Below are 14,788 nucleotides of genomic sequence, written 5' to 3'. Positions count from 1 at the left end.
TATATATATAAGGTGTGAATACTAACTGAGGAAAAGGTTTGGACACCATACACTAATAATTAGGTTATTTTCCTGAAATGCTATATTTGTTTCAAACTAAACATGTTTTCTATTGCGATTAAAAAAACACTATTCCAGAAGTTCTTAGCTATGTTCTGCCTGCCAAGCTTTGGTCTGGCTTTCAAAGTTTTCCTCTTGCACACATATAAAAGCTAAATCTATTTTATTCTATCTGTTTCTTTCTTTCTTTTCCAATAGAATTCACTTTCACATCAACAATGATGCTTGTTGTAAGTCCCATGATGACTTCTTAGAGTTTTTTGGACATTTTTTTTTAGCATCTTTTGGTCTTCTTTCAGGGTAAACCTATTTGCTTGTGACTTGGGTAATTTGGCAGTTGTTTTGAATGTCCACACAGTGGATTTTTAAATGTTTGTGTCCCATTTAAATCCCTTCTTTCTGAAGACCACAGACAGCTCTTTTGATCCCAGTGCTCACTCTCACTTAGGGTCAACTTAAGATTTAAACATGGCGTTCTTCAAAATACTGATTAACAATGTTCTAAATGCACCAGATTAGATACCTGAGTGTAATTTCAGCCATTTTAAGGCAGAACACAAGGGTAGTGTCATACATTTTAGATTTAATTGTTTACTAATCCATGTTATTTTAATTTGTCCTCATTATTAAAACTGACATAAAATGATTGTAGGCATAGGTGGGCCACTAATAACTTAGCAGCTAACCATAAAATCACTGCTTGAGATGCTCTGAATACATCACAAACATAAGTAACATTTGTTTTTGTCAAACGCTTGAATTCAGTCAGAAATTTGCGCTATAGCCACTTTAAAGTTCTTATTCAATTAAACTATTGGTGGCATTTCCTTACTTTATTTCATCACTAAACTTTCCTGAAACTGAAATTGCTCTGGGGAGCTTGCCTTTATGTTTTAATCAACAATTAAATAAATAAATAAATACATACATACATACATACATACATACATACATACATACATAAATGTGGTTGTTATTCTCCTAGCTATAAATGAACAACCACAGTATTCCTCCCAACTCTAAACATATATATGCGAAAATGTGAAAAGTTTAATTATTGTGTTGTTAAACCGCTGACATTTATAACTTGATAAAGAACAAAACCGTCCAGCAGGAGGAAGCTGACACTAACAGCAACAGTGCTCACCACCTTGCGGCTTCTATAGTCTGGGATCTCCGCCCCAGTCACACTTGGCTACAGCTCGGAGCCCGGATGCGCCGCCATGCCGTCTCTTTCTGCGAATGGAATCATTTATTCACCAGCCTGTCTGTTACTGACCGACTAGAGTTAACTGAGGAGCTCCACAAGACCGTCTGAAGAGACGGTGGAGCCAGTGTTGTGTTCAGACCAGCGCCGTGCGTGTCCGTGGAGCTTCCCACTCTGGTGTTGATACTGAGACAGTTGTGTGCTAGCTATGCTAACGTTAGCCTGAGCGGAGGGAGCGCGGCGGCGGCGGCGGCGGCGGGGTAGTGACAGTCCGGCCGGAGGCGGGGAGAGCTCAACAGCGAGGTGAGACTGTTATTCTGATGGGGACTACACGCGCGGGTAGGTGGCCATCTGGGAGATAGTATCGCTTTCATAACAGCGAGCCTGGGTTTTAGCAGCGCCCAGGCAACAGCACGTCGAGGTAGGTCCTCCGGTGCTTATCTATTACCGCTGTTTGACCGGAGCAGAGCCGAACGTTTACTCGACGTTTTGCTGCTATGGCCCGCGATAGAGAAGCTAGGAGCTAGTAGTGAGCTAACACGACAACTGTCCAACACGCACTCAAACTTTCCAGGTCTATAACCCCTCAGCAGACATGTCACGTCACAAACGTGATTGTGGTACAGCCGTAGACACTGGCAGCTTGTAAAAATAAGACAATTTATGCAATTGTGGTATTATATTGGGAAAGTAAATATTATTTTTGTACAGAATCCGCAGTAAATACAAACTCATTGATTACAACAGGGATCAAGCTGACTTATGTACTAATTATAATCTTGATAAGTTTGGAAAAAGTTACATATATATTTGTATCTAGATTCCTTAAAGTAATTTGTAGACATTCTCCTTTTGCATTAATGGTGAAGTGTATAGATCTGATGTTGACCATAAACTTATCCACTGTGATGGATGGCTGCAATCCAAGAAAGCCTGATGTCATCAAACTTTTTAGTATTAGTTTCCTGTATAGTTGTATTAGATATGTTTAAGCTGCAGTAAGTACAATAGTCTTCTTCACTAACGGTGGTTCCCAAAGTTTTCACTTCAGCAAAGATATTTGAAGGATATTTAATATATAGTGATTTTACAATGATTATTTTTGTTATTTATTTGGTGATTTGCGGCCTCCAGTTGTATAGTAACAACCCTAATATAGAAAATAACTGTTTTTGAAAGCTCTAGGCCAATAGAGCCTAGAGCTCTATGTGCTCTATATATGTTTATACTCTAAATATAAACATATATTTAGAGTATATGTTTGTTTAAAAATCAACAAATGAATCTCAAAGTCTGGAAAACTCTAGGATTTAAAATACAGTATTTGAAGGAAATGTTTTATAAAATAATTTGATAATATATAATAACACATGTAAAGATATTAATTATATAAAAAAATAAACAGATGTCATTTAGTCAATTTCGAGAGACATTATAAAGCATCACATACTTAATAAGTATGTATGTACTTTTACCAGTTTTCCTTTCCAGGATCTGTAATTGCCAGGTAATATGGCTAAAGTATATATAGCATGTACATTTTTGAGTTAAAGAAGACGTATGCTCTGTTACATAAACTCTTACATCTGTTCTGAAGGAGTCAAAAAGTACCTTTACTAAGATCATGCTGTATGTTTTTTTCTCTTCATAAATAAAATGGAAATAGGTCACAAGCAGTCAGGAATAACTTATTCGGTGTATCGCTGTTGTACTGTGTTGTGAAAAGTTATTTATTTTGTTTTTGATTTCTATAAACAGTGTTTCAGATCATCAAACACATTATTATATTAGAGTAGGATAACTTGAGTAAATACTGCAGGCAGTTTTTAAATGTGGAATTAATTTATTAAAAAGTGTAAAAGTGATTATCGCAGAAACGTTATTGTTGTTATTGGAGCGTTTGCGATAACTGGTAATAAATGTTTTAATTTGTTGTGGAGGATATTTGGCCTACACTTTTTACAAATTACCATTAATTCTGCCACATTTAGCCAGATTGAAGTCCAGACTTTTAATAGACTATTCCAAAACCTTATGCCTAGACCCTAATATAGTAAAGACTTCCAAATTTTCTGTGGCTTGTTTGTGCTTTTAATCTAACATATGTTTTCTGTGACTTCCAGACCCAGTAAAACATCAGTGTCTTTCTAGCTGGGAAAACTAAAAGAAAATGTCTATTGAAGAGCAAAGTGCAAAGGCTGGGAGTCCAAAGGCCAGCTCGGCATCTCCTCTTCAGCTTTCAGACTGTACTGGAGGCTACAGCAGTGTTTCCGTGATGATGGAGGAATCTGCGGCCACGCCTGACTTTGCAGCCGCTTGTCCCGTCCCTGACACCGCAGACTCACCAAAACACACGAGCACGGACAGCGCGGGACAGAGAGCGAAAGGAAGCGAGAACAGCATCAACCGCAGGAACAGCTTCCATCACTCTAAGCAACAGCAGCAGCAGCGGACAGCGCGGGACAGAGAGCGAAAGGAAGCGAGAACAGCATCAACCGCAGGAACAGCTTCCATCACTCTAAGCAGCAGCAGCCGCCGCCGCAGTCGAGGCTAACGAAGCGGCGCTACACAGCGAGTTCGAGCTTCAAATATCCCACGTCAGGGAAGAGGAGGCGAAGGGCCAACTCTGAGAGCGACTCCGTCCTGCCAACCAACTTCCTCCTGGGAGGTAACATTTTCGACCCGCTGAACCTCAACAGCCTGCTGGACGAAGAGGTCAACAGGGCACTCAACGCGGAGACGCCGAAATCCTCCCCACTGCCGTCGAAGAGCCGAGACCCAGTCGAGATCCTCATCCCCAGAGACATCACGGATCCGCTCAACTTGAACAGCGGGATAACAGACAGCAGCTTTTTGGTGTCTCCCTATAAAAGCGGCGGACGGAAAAGACACCGCAACCGACACCACGGAGGAGGAGCCGGAGGGGCGAGCGGGATCTCCACCACGCAGATGAATCCGTTGGAAACGGAAAAAAGTGACATGAAAGCCAACACCTCCACAGAGGCTGCAGGCATGCCAGGTTCGTCCTTCGCACAAGATACCTCCAAAGAGTTGAACAGTTTGTCGACCGTCGCAGGGGATTCCCACGATCACAGCGCTAATAGCTCATCCAGCTGCAAGAATGACGTGACATCTGCCCCTGCGGAGGAGGCAACACCCATCTCGTCTGCAGGAACAAACCACCACGCAAGCAGACGCAAGCGAAGGCGCAACTCTGGCAAAATGGAGCCCCCCGTCACCCACTCGACCCCCGTTTGCAAGGCAACATCTGGAGACAGAAGTTGCGGCACAACGGGGCAAAAAAATTCCTTCCACACACCAAGAGGGGATGGCCCAGGACTTCGTCAGCACCAGCAGCTCCACAATCAGGTAAAGGAACATCAGAAGAAGTTCCAGTACGGGAACTACAACAAATATTACGGATATCGCAACCCGAACTGTAGTGAAGACCCTCGCATACATGTGCTCCGTCAAGAGTGGTTCAGAGGTAAAGACGTGCTGGACTTGGGGTGCAACTCCGGCCACCTGACCCTCTATGTTGCCAAAATGTTCAGACCGGCGCGCATACTGGGTCTGGACATCGACAGCGGTCTCATACATGCAGCTCGTAAGAATATTAGACATTATCTGTCTGAGCTTCAGACCCAAGAAGCCAGGCGTGCGGTGCAGGAGAAGAAGCCTGCCAAACAGGAAGACTGTGAGGCAGGGACGGGGAAGAAACACGATGAATCCGAGAGCGGGGCTCAAAACGGGGAAGAAGACAAAGGACAGCGCGGCCCTGCGAGTGCTGGAGCTGACAGAGACTCCTTTCACACAGACGAGGCCGCAACCCAGAGGCAGGACGGTAAAACGGAGGAAATGGAGCAAAAACATTGCGATGCGCCCTCTGCTGACTGCTCTGCGAGTTGCTCTTTCCCCGTGTCTCTGCGGATCTCCAGGGGACCCATCGCTGCGCCGCCAATAACGGAAACATGTACCTCTCAGCCCGGACAGTTCCCTGCTAATGTGTCCTTCATCAAGGTAAGACTTTGCTTTTTGGAAATGCCTCCCTTATGTGGTGACGTCCAGTTAGACAACAGCTGGTAAATCCTAGGGAAGATTAGAGACATTTAGTAAAAGTGAAATAAATGTTATTGGCAAATATAAAAAGTGGAAATGTACCATTCAGAGTTTAATAATGTCTGATCTCTACTTTTGTAACCCTCTGACCAGCATAAACAGTTTTCACAGAACTGCTTTTCTAACTATAATAACTATAATCTAAATATTTCCTAACCTCTCATCACGGGCTAACATTAAGTAAATTATTTATATCAGGAACAGAGGTGATGTTACTTTGTGAGATCAGCTGCTTTAATGTAACATGGTCATACAGTTGTGAAACAAATACAAAATATTATTTATTATTATGCAGTTAGCACTAACTAAAAAAAACAGCTGTTTCTGTGTGGATTTCACTAGAAAGACTTTGATTTTTAAAAAGCAGCATGTTGCATGACAAACAGCTTGACACCGTAAAAGTATAAACTCTTTCCTAGTTAAAGTAAAGCTCTGAATTAGCAGAAAACTCTCTGTAGAACAAAGTTTCAATTTAAAGTGCCCCTTTGAGCCCTCTGTCATTATTTTAAACACGTCACCGATGATAAAAACAGCTAATTTTGAGTCACCAGCTAATATATCATGCTTCTCTTAAAATTAAATTCTGGTACGTTTAAGATGTCAGCACATCAAAGTTATGTGTTTTGTTTTTTTTTTCTTTTACTTTGTCGGACACACATAAATATCCCTTCCAAAACATTATAAACACAGTGGATTATATAATATCTCAGCAGATGAAGGAAATGAATCAGTTGACCTTTCTAACAAAGAAGTGTCTTCACCCGGGACCTTATCTGATTTGCTTTGTTCGCAGACGTTTGTACTTTTGAGCCCAACAGGAAAGAGATTCATCAGTCATTGGGGACTAACTAACTTGTCCCTTTACTCTTCTCTCTGCAAATGAGCATTAATTTAAAAAAATCAACATTCATCTGGAATAACGTTAGTTGCAAAACTGGCCACCTCACATTTACTAAATAGTGTTATTATTTGATATTTTACAGTTTTTGTAGAATCACAACCGTTTCTTTTTTTCATTAAAATGGCAGCCTGCATGCTCATGAACACTGTTGGCTTTTTAAACCAAATTGACTCAGCAGTTTACAACCTTTTATTACTGTCATTAAAATTGTTCCTGTCTTCTGCTACAGTCATTTGTTTTAAAAAGCTAATGAGCTGAAACTGAAGTGCTTCTGTGTTGATGATGTTTTGGAAGAGATATTTATGCCTGTCTGACAAAGTAAAAGAAAAAAAAAAAACACATAATTTCCCCTACGATGGAAAATGAAAAGAGGATGTCAGATAAAATCATTTAAGGTGGAAAAATAATATTAGTCAGTCTCAGTTATTTTCGGTGGAGTTTACAGTCATGTAAAATGTAAAAACCAGGTGAGCTTTTGCACTTGGCTCAACTGAATTCTTGATAGCTATGATCAAGACAACAAGGAAATTAAGAACGTCTTATTTATTTTGGTGCCTTTCACTGACCAACATTCTTCACAAAGACAAAGCGTAACAAATAAACCATGATTAGAAACAGAATATTCGAAAGGATCATAATAAAAGGCATACTGAATTAGAACGTTTTTTTAAATGAGTTCAGATTTTAAAAACAAAAAAGAAAGTCCTCACCACAGTCGGTCCAACGGTTTGGAAGGAGTTTTATATCTCATCCTTGGGATTACGAGTCGACTTCCTGGAGGACTTGAGTCCTCGAGTTTCAGGACGTAGTTCTAGTTACGAGTCTGGCCGCAGAGCTTTGGACCTGCTGTTGGCAATCAGTAACTTTTTATTGTTGATTAACATAAAAAGTGCAAATAATTAGTCCAGATGGGAGAAAATGAAGGCATTAATAATCATCCCAAGTCTTTGTTTGGCACCAACCTTCTTAGTTTGGAAACTAATGAAGTGAAAACCTTTGGTCAGGGTGTTTTGAGTGACGTTAAAGAGACCGTTGTTGGTGAAGACACAACACAGTCACTCTTCATAAGCTTTATGAAGTTGGTCCCTTAAATAATGTCACTTCTGGGGCTAAAGGACAGTGATCTAAGTAGATTTTTAATGTATGGCACCTAAAATATTGTGACATACTAGATTTAGCTTCCACACATTGATTTCTGGAATGACAAGTACGCTCTAATTGTCAACAATTGTCCCAAGATATTTTATGATGGTATTTTCCCCGAGTAACGTCTTCTCAGTATGTTTTTCACCAGTTTGCCTCTTCCTACACAAACTGTGTTTGAAACAAAAGGGTCACCAGATTTGATTCAGCCATAAATTCTTGCACCAAAGCAGTGATTTACCCGGGCCGGGGCAGAATCAGTTCATCAACGCTACACCCAGTGCTTGTTGTGGCAATGAAGACACAGAAAAACTGGTGCCAAGTAAGCTCTAGAAGCCAGCTGGAACCAGTTTGGTGGGGAAAACCCTCTCCCTTATGACGAATTGAACAATGGAAGGAAGATAATTTCTATAATTAAAATTAAAAAACAGTATTGGAAATTTATATGTTTGGGTAGTGACAAATGCGTAGTTTGGTAATTGTTGTTTCTTTTTGTCGCAAAGTGTCACTAAATTCAAAAGGCCTTGTTTTTGTCCTCAACATGAATTGGTTACATGGAGACAAAACAGTTTTACTGAATAAAGTCAAAAAGCACCCTCCTCCACTTGTGTGTGTTTGAGTGTGTGTGTTACAAATAACAGCGGCAGCAGTCATTTGGTAAATCTCTGACGCGCCTGTGGCACCCACTCAGTCTACAAAACTAAACGTTTGGCTAAGGTAACAGAATGAAAAGTGTCTGTTTCGGAAAATAGACTTACTAAAATCGAGGCAAAAATGCATCAGTTGCATAAATATAAATAAATATAACGAACAGAGGAGGAAGAGGCTTTAATGCCAGAAGAACTATATTTTGCACACATAACAAATGTGGATCAAAACATTAATTGCATCAAATTTTGCTTTTGCACATATAACTACTTAATACTAAATGTATTCCTGGAATTATGACGTTTTCAAATGATAAATGTAATTACATTGTAGTTAGAGCGGCATTACTCACAATATGCTGTGAGAGTTTAATATGTAACAGATATTATGTAAAAAAAAAACCATACAGATATTCTGTGGTCCTACTGCTATCTGCAGAAATGCACCATTTGGTCAGAAATGCACCACAAAATTCTGCTTGTTAAGTGTTAGCTGAAGCAGGTTTTAATCTCAGAAATGTTGGAGTTGATGTCGACATTACAGCACTGAGATTAAGTTTGTTTAGAAAAAAATCTGAGAATTAAGCAGTGATTAAGATAAATTTGTGTTGTGAATGACAAAAATAAGATTGATTTCATATTTGCATAATCTTGCAAGTCACATTTCCTTCCCCCCCAAAAAAAAAACATCCTGCATCACTGATGTGCTTTAGCATTCAGTTAAGATTTCTTTAGAAAGAAATGAAAAGTTCTGTATGGAAAATCAGTGTTGTTGTTGTCTGCTTTGCAGTAAACACCAAACAAAAAAATAATTACTTCTGCATTTTGTTTATTTTACATGTCAGCTTTCTTGCCTCCAGCCCCCCCATGTCAGCATCTTTTTACAAGCTGTAATCTTTTATGGAACACAGCTTCACAGAAATGTTTTATCCATTTACCAAAACAGTGTTTTTTTGTTTTTTTTCTTTCCTCCCGCCTCTGCTTTCCTTCAGGCTAACTATGTTCTGGAGAACGATAATCTCCTCATGACTCAGAGGGCAGAGTATGACGTGATCTTGTGCCTCAGCGTTACCAAATGGGTTCACCTAAACTGGGGCGACAGCGGTCTGAAGCGGCTCTTCAAGAGAGCCTACAGACACCTCCGCCCTGGAGGCTTGTTCATCCTGGAGCCGCAGCCCTGGGAGTCCTACGTCAGGAGGAAGAAGCTGACAGTAAGAGGATTTTCACTGAAAAGAAAGTTGTTCCTTTATTGTAAGAGTAAAATCTCACATTGTGAAATTAGCCTTTTAATTTGAGTTCATTTATTCAGCTTGATCAAATCCCACTTTTTCTTTTCTACGAAACCACCAGTGTCACACTTGTTAGCATTGCATCATTTAAGGCCATTTTTGTTGATAGAACAGCATTCAGTTTTTTTCCTCCAGGATTTCAAAAGCAGTTAAAGAGGCCATATACCAGGGGTCCCCAAACTAAGGCCCGGGGGCCGGATCCGGCCCTCCTCCACATTTGGTCCGGCCCCCTGAACAATATCAGAGAGCATTCAGATTTTTTTTTTCATTTATTGTATTTTCCGGTTTATATGTGGATTTTTCTTCAACCACCAGGGGGCTCTTTAGCAGGAACTGTGGGTGTTTAGATTTTTCTCTTTAGCAGGAAGTGTGTCCTGTAAACTGTGGGGCGCATTGCTGCCATCTGTTGGATTTTTAGGGAACTGCTTGACTTTTATGTTATTTAATCAGTACGTTGTTTGCTAGCGGTAGAGCAGATGAACACACGTGTCTGTTATGAACGCCACATTCCAGGTCGAGTTCTTCGAAGCAATGCCTGTAAGTAAGTAGCTTATACTTCAAAACGAGCCTTTATGTTAACATATGAGAAATTAATATGTTAAAGTTACATTCCCTCAATGGAATATATACTAGTTAGTCCCAGTGACCGTTTCACTCATGGGTTTTGCCCATGTGCTTTCTGGGTAAAAATCAATCGAGAAACGCCCCACCCGCGACCCCCCCCGCCCCCCTCAACAATCTCCGGCCCCCCACCAGAGAAGGGAAAAGTTATGTGGCCCTCACAGGAAAAAGTTTGGGGACCACTGCCATATACGATGGGACGTTCACACCAAGCATGTTTCGCGTGTCAGGTTTATATTCAAAGTTTATGTGGAGTTGCAGTGCGTCATGCGTCTCAAAATCGCTCTGCCTGTTGCTTTCCATTGTCGGCCTATTTGTCAGACATGGTGGACGCGTCAAATGCGCCGCAATGGGTCCTCGATGCGCCTCCACATAGACTTTGAATGTAAACCAGACGCGTGAAAGTTGTTTGTTGTGAACGCACCATGACAAGTCTGCCAGGCTGTCAAAAGGGCTGCTAAAATGTCCTCAGTCTGGTCTAAAATGAGTAATGAAATGTTTTCTTTGTTGTGATTTTAGTTTATATGAACCATTATTTTCTTCTTCCTTCCCCCATCAGGAAAACATTAACAGGAATTATCGCAGCATCAGACTCAAACCTGATCAGTTTTCATCTTACCTCACAAATGAAGTGGGCTTCACAAGTTTTGAGCACCTGGGGTCTCCTAAGTGTTCAGTAAGAGGTAATGGTATGCTGAGTTTCCTCCTTGCATAACACATAGCTGTTTTAAGATCTATTAACATTTTTTTTCTCATGATGTAGGTTTTCAGAGACCAGTCTATGTTTTTCACAAATGACCACCTCTGCCTTGAACAACAGCGAATGTGAGTAGCTGAAAGCCACCACCTTTCATTCAGGCCAGCCAGCTTCACTGGACTGTGACGCATCATCCTTGGCAGATCGGGTTTGCGCTCGGTGCTGAAGATCAAAGTCTAAAGCAAACGAGCCACAGGGACCAAAAAGTGGAATTGATTGCTCTGTCAACGGGACGCCTCTTATCAAAAAGACGAGTGGCTGTCAGTTTGGAGACCGCAAAGAAATGCTGATGCGATCACTCCCTTTGAGCGGTAATGATCCCCCAGACTGAAGCGTGGCCATAAACTGTGTTTGCTCAGATGTCATCACGTTCATAATGTTCTCTCTTGCCACATCAACTAGACTTAAATAGACCAAGGGTTTCTCAACTAGTTATTATCACTGTTTTAACAAGCTTTAGATGTTTTAGTCCTCACATGTGGGTTGTGTCTGCAGAGCTGAGGTGTACCACGAAAACGTGGAGATACTGAACTGACTTCATGCTCAGAAGAAGCCTGTTGAAATGCAGGGACTTTCCTTGCATTTCAGCAGGAAATGGCGTTGTTGTTTCAACACCATGAAAGAGATGGCGTTGAAACAACAACCTATCGGTTATGTTTTTCCCCCCGAAAAACAAATATATGCACACGAGTTGCTGTTTTCAAAAGCTCATCTATTTTCTCTATTGTCACACACTATTGTCCAAGTTGTTTTTGATTTTTTTTTTTTTTTTGGAGAATGTGGCAAACTTAAAAGTCCTGTATAGATCAAATATGACAAGTGAGAAAGTAAATTTGTTTTCTTTAATTTTTAAATTTCTGCTCCAATAGAGGCTAATTCAGGAAGAGTAGCGATGCACATCCTTAACAGAGTCAGTTGATTTTACCACCTATCATCATCCCTACATAGGTGAATAGGACTCATAAATAGAGACGCACCGATCAGAATTTTGTGGCCAATTTTCAACTTTTACACATGTTTAATCTGAACCAGTTTTAGTCTATTTTGATTTCTCTTGAGAACCCAGTAGGTATAAGAACAGCTTTGAAAATCGTTGTCCTGCTAGCAGTCGTTTGACAAAATGATCAGAGTTCACATCTTTAACCCTTCACCATCTTTTATCAGCGATTAGCACAGACAGCTTTACTTATCCAGGAGTTTCCATATGTATAATCTGAAGAACGTGCATCCTTACCTCTAATTTTAAGTTTACGAAAAGAGACCAACACTTCCAAGGAATTGCAATCTCTAAAGGATGAAATGGCAACTTTGCTGTAATACTTTCGGCCTTCCTGTTATCTGCTAAATGTCTCACCGTCTCCCCCTCTGTTCCAACCTGAATGGGCTGCAAATAATTCTCAACATGTCAAAGTATGACCTCATTTTAACCATCTCTATTATACACAGTAACAAATTATATACTGAAGAATGTTGTCAACTTTAGCTGTTAGCATAAGGTGGGCTATGTTTCTAAGAGGCAAAAGATCAAATTTTCTTGTGAAAAACGTGCCTTTTTCTCGGTGCATTTCAATAACATACAATCAACAATCGTAATATTCTGACATGTAAAGAGAGCTGGAGAAGGTTCTTAAAGCTGACACAAAATGGGCCTAAACAGCACAGTTAAGGTTTTGCCTCGGCGCTAATATGCTGGGTAAACAAATCAGCTGTGTGATTATGAAGCATCAACCTCTGTTTTCATTCTCAGCTTTATTGATCACCTCCTTTATCATCATCACTCTCCTGTAACGTCCATCCAGCATTGTCTTGCTCTATGAGACTGAGCAGCTATTTTTATTGGTAGAACATAAAACCTATTTTTGCAGGATATGTCCCATCGATTTTTTTTTTTTTTTTAAATCCAGTTTTCAATATGATGTTTGATTTGATGTGCTGCCAAAACAATGTCTGATAGATTCAGGAATTATGTCAACAATGTTTCGGTCTATGAGCAACACAAAGTCTAAACATTTCTAGAGCTGTTGTAATTGTTCACTGAGCGCCACTGATCTGTGCATCCAGGACAGAAAACCTTCAGCTTTTCAGCAGCTGCTCGTTGATCTCTTTTGGAATATGTTAGCCAGTGAATGTTTCTGATTCAGCAAGAGATCACTGTAAATAATCCCCCCCCTTTTTTTTTTTTTTTCCTGTTAATATTTAGTTCCCAATTAATGCGTTTTAAGTTTTCGGATTTTCCTGTTTTCAGATGTTTGCTGCCAATTCATGTGTGGAGTTGCAGGTCTTTTTGTCTTTAAAGATTTGATGATCCAGCATTGTATGTACAAATTAATCTGGATATTCTTACCATTGTTTTGCTTTGTTCTGCCCTGCAGGGCACGTGTATTGTTCAGTTTAGTGCTTTTTCTTTGTTTTATTAATGTCTTTTTTGATTTGTTTGTTTTTGATAAAATGTTTGAAAGGAGCAACGGCATGAGTGCACTCTCATTTTCTTTCAGTATTTCTGTTGTGTCTTATTTACTCTTCTACACATCTGGTCCTCATCAGAATAAATGTCATTAATTCTTGGTTTTTAATGAGTTATTAAGAGCCAAGGTTAATTTTAATTTGAATTTCCTCTACATCCCACACGGTCAGTGTTGTTTCTTCAAGTGGAACAGAATTGCTACAAAAGCAATTTCTGTTACGGTGGTGTTTCTGATTCATTCAGTTATATAAAATCAATTAAAAGTACTATTAAAGTATATTATGGGGAAATATGTTTTTTTTTTTTAAATAGCTACCAAAATAAATTGGTGTATAGGTTTAAGTGACGCCTTATGATTTTATGTAGAAATATATAACTTATTGAACCTTATATATATTTTTTTTTATTCTGAAAGCGTCTTAACATTTCATTTCATTAAAATTGGTTGGAGATTTGGTGAGATGCTATTCACTTCAAATTTGACAAATCTCAAAATAAATATGTGAATATCTGTGGCAGTAAACACGTTACATTGGAAAAAGTAGGAATAATTGTTGCTTTTATGTTTTAAGCAACCTGGTCATATTTTCAATGTATGTGCTTACACCGACTCATTCTCAAACCAGTTAGGGCATGTTATGAATATGAGTTAAATATATATATATATATATAAGAGAATAATAGTGAAAATCCAAAAACCATCCTCAGAGACATTTGACCTCTGAGGATGATTCAACACGGCGCAGACAAAACGACAATGAATCTGCATCGCAGTCCTGACTGGTGTATTGTAGCGCTGTCCGTCTGTTTCCCACCAGCGTTGTCCAGACAGACAGACCGAATGAACGGTGAAACAACATAAACACAGATGAGAGACATAACACTTCATTCCCAAAAGCTGTGCTCCATCCCAGCTATTTGGGTCAGTCACTTGACCATTATTGTCTCCTGTCAGCACGGCAACCAGCGAAAGCATGCCAGACCCAACTCAGACTGCTTTCCACACTGTTATTTCAAAGAAGCGCACCAAAGTGGGGTGTAGCTCAGACAATGGTAGTAAACGAAAACATCAGTATGTTTATTTTAATGCATTTATTGGCAGCAAAGCAAATAAGCTAGACAATTCCAGTCAGGGCAGCGTAAAAGTGTGGTGTACCTATTCTACCCACTACAGAAACTCTTATGATGGATCCAACTTTATTGGATACCAAAGTGGGCTGATGTGAAGCAGCAAATCGGCCATCTCTGCAGAATATTCCAGAGGTTTGAATCCTAGCATCACGTCGGCATCTCTGGACCATCATCAGAGTGCTATGAACGCACAGCACAACACCTGGAACAAAACAAAAAGTCAAAACTTTAGCTCTTCTTACACCTTCACATAGTGCTTTCTTCAGAGAGTAATCCTAAACTTTACCTGTATCTTCGAGGACAACCATGGTGTCCAACAATATACTCTTGGGCATAGCAGAACCGTCTGCAGAGTCCTCTGTACCCACAGGTCCAATACTGCATCTCTGGATCTTCTCCTGATGACAAACGTGAAAGAAGAATCATCCCTTCCATTAGAAATTAAGTCA

At 40.0% G+C, this 14,788-nt stretch overlaps 1 protein-coding gene across 3 annotated transcripts; it reads left to right on the top strand.

The window, feature by feature from the left end:
• Window positions 1-1,211: 1,211 nt before the first annotated feature.
• On the top strand, window positions 1,212-13,210 carry mepcea (methylphosphate capping enzyme a). 3 transcript variants are annotated; one of them, XM_007557589.2, is made up of 6 exons: window positions 1,212-1,570; window positions 3,391-3,654; window positions 3,744-5,287; window positions 9,070-9,288; window positions 10,547-10,670; window positions 10,751-13,210. In XM_007557589.2, the coding sequence occupies exons 2-6, from the start codon at window positions 3,438-3,440 to the stop codon at window positions 10,783-10,785; spliced, it is 2,139 nt and encodes a 712-aa protein (XP_007557651.1). In that variant the 5' UTR covers window positions 1,212-1,570; window positions 3,391-3,437; the 3' UTR covers window positions 10,786-13,210. The 3 variants fall into 3 exon arrangements, with proteins under 3 accessions (XP_007557651.1, XP_016529881.1, XP_007557667.1); XM_016674395.1 differs by having other exon boundaries at window positions 3,391-3,746; window positions 3,791-5,287; XM_007557605.2 differs by lacking the exon at window positions 1,212-1,570 and adding an exon at window positions 1,581-1,688.
• The last annotated feature ends 1,578 nt before the right edge of the window (window positions 13,211-14,788 follow it).

Source organism: Poecilia formosa, unplaced genomic scaffold (assembly GCF_000485575.1).
Source record: "Poecilia formosa unplaced genomic scaffold, Poecilia_formosa-5.1.2 Scaffold3, whole genome shotgun sequence".
Lineage (NCBI taxonomy): Eukaryota > Metazoa > Chordata > Actinopteri > Cyprinodontiformes > Poeciliidae > Poecilia > Poecilia formosa.
This window is presented reverse-complemented; position numbering and strand designations above follow the sequence as displayed.

What these genes read in the sequence shown, in the direction of transcription:
- mepcea (XM_016674395.1), top strand. Translation starts at nt 3,438, where the DNA reads ATGTCTATTGAAGAGCAAAGTGCAAAGGCTGGGAGTCCAAAGGCCAGC. An exon ending in GGGACAGAGAGCGAAAGGAA is followed by an intron (nt 3,747 to 3,790) that starts GCGAGAACAGCA and finishes CATCACTCTAAG; the next exon opens with CAGCAGCAGCCGCCGCCGCA. An exon ending in CTAATGTGTCCTTCATCAAG is followed by an intron (nt 5,288 to 9,069) that starts GTAAGACTTTGC and finishes GCTTTCCTTCAG; the next exon opens with GCTAACTATGTTCTGGAGAA.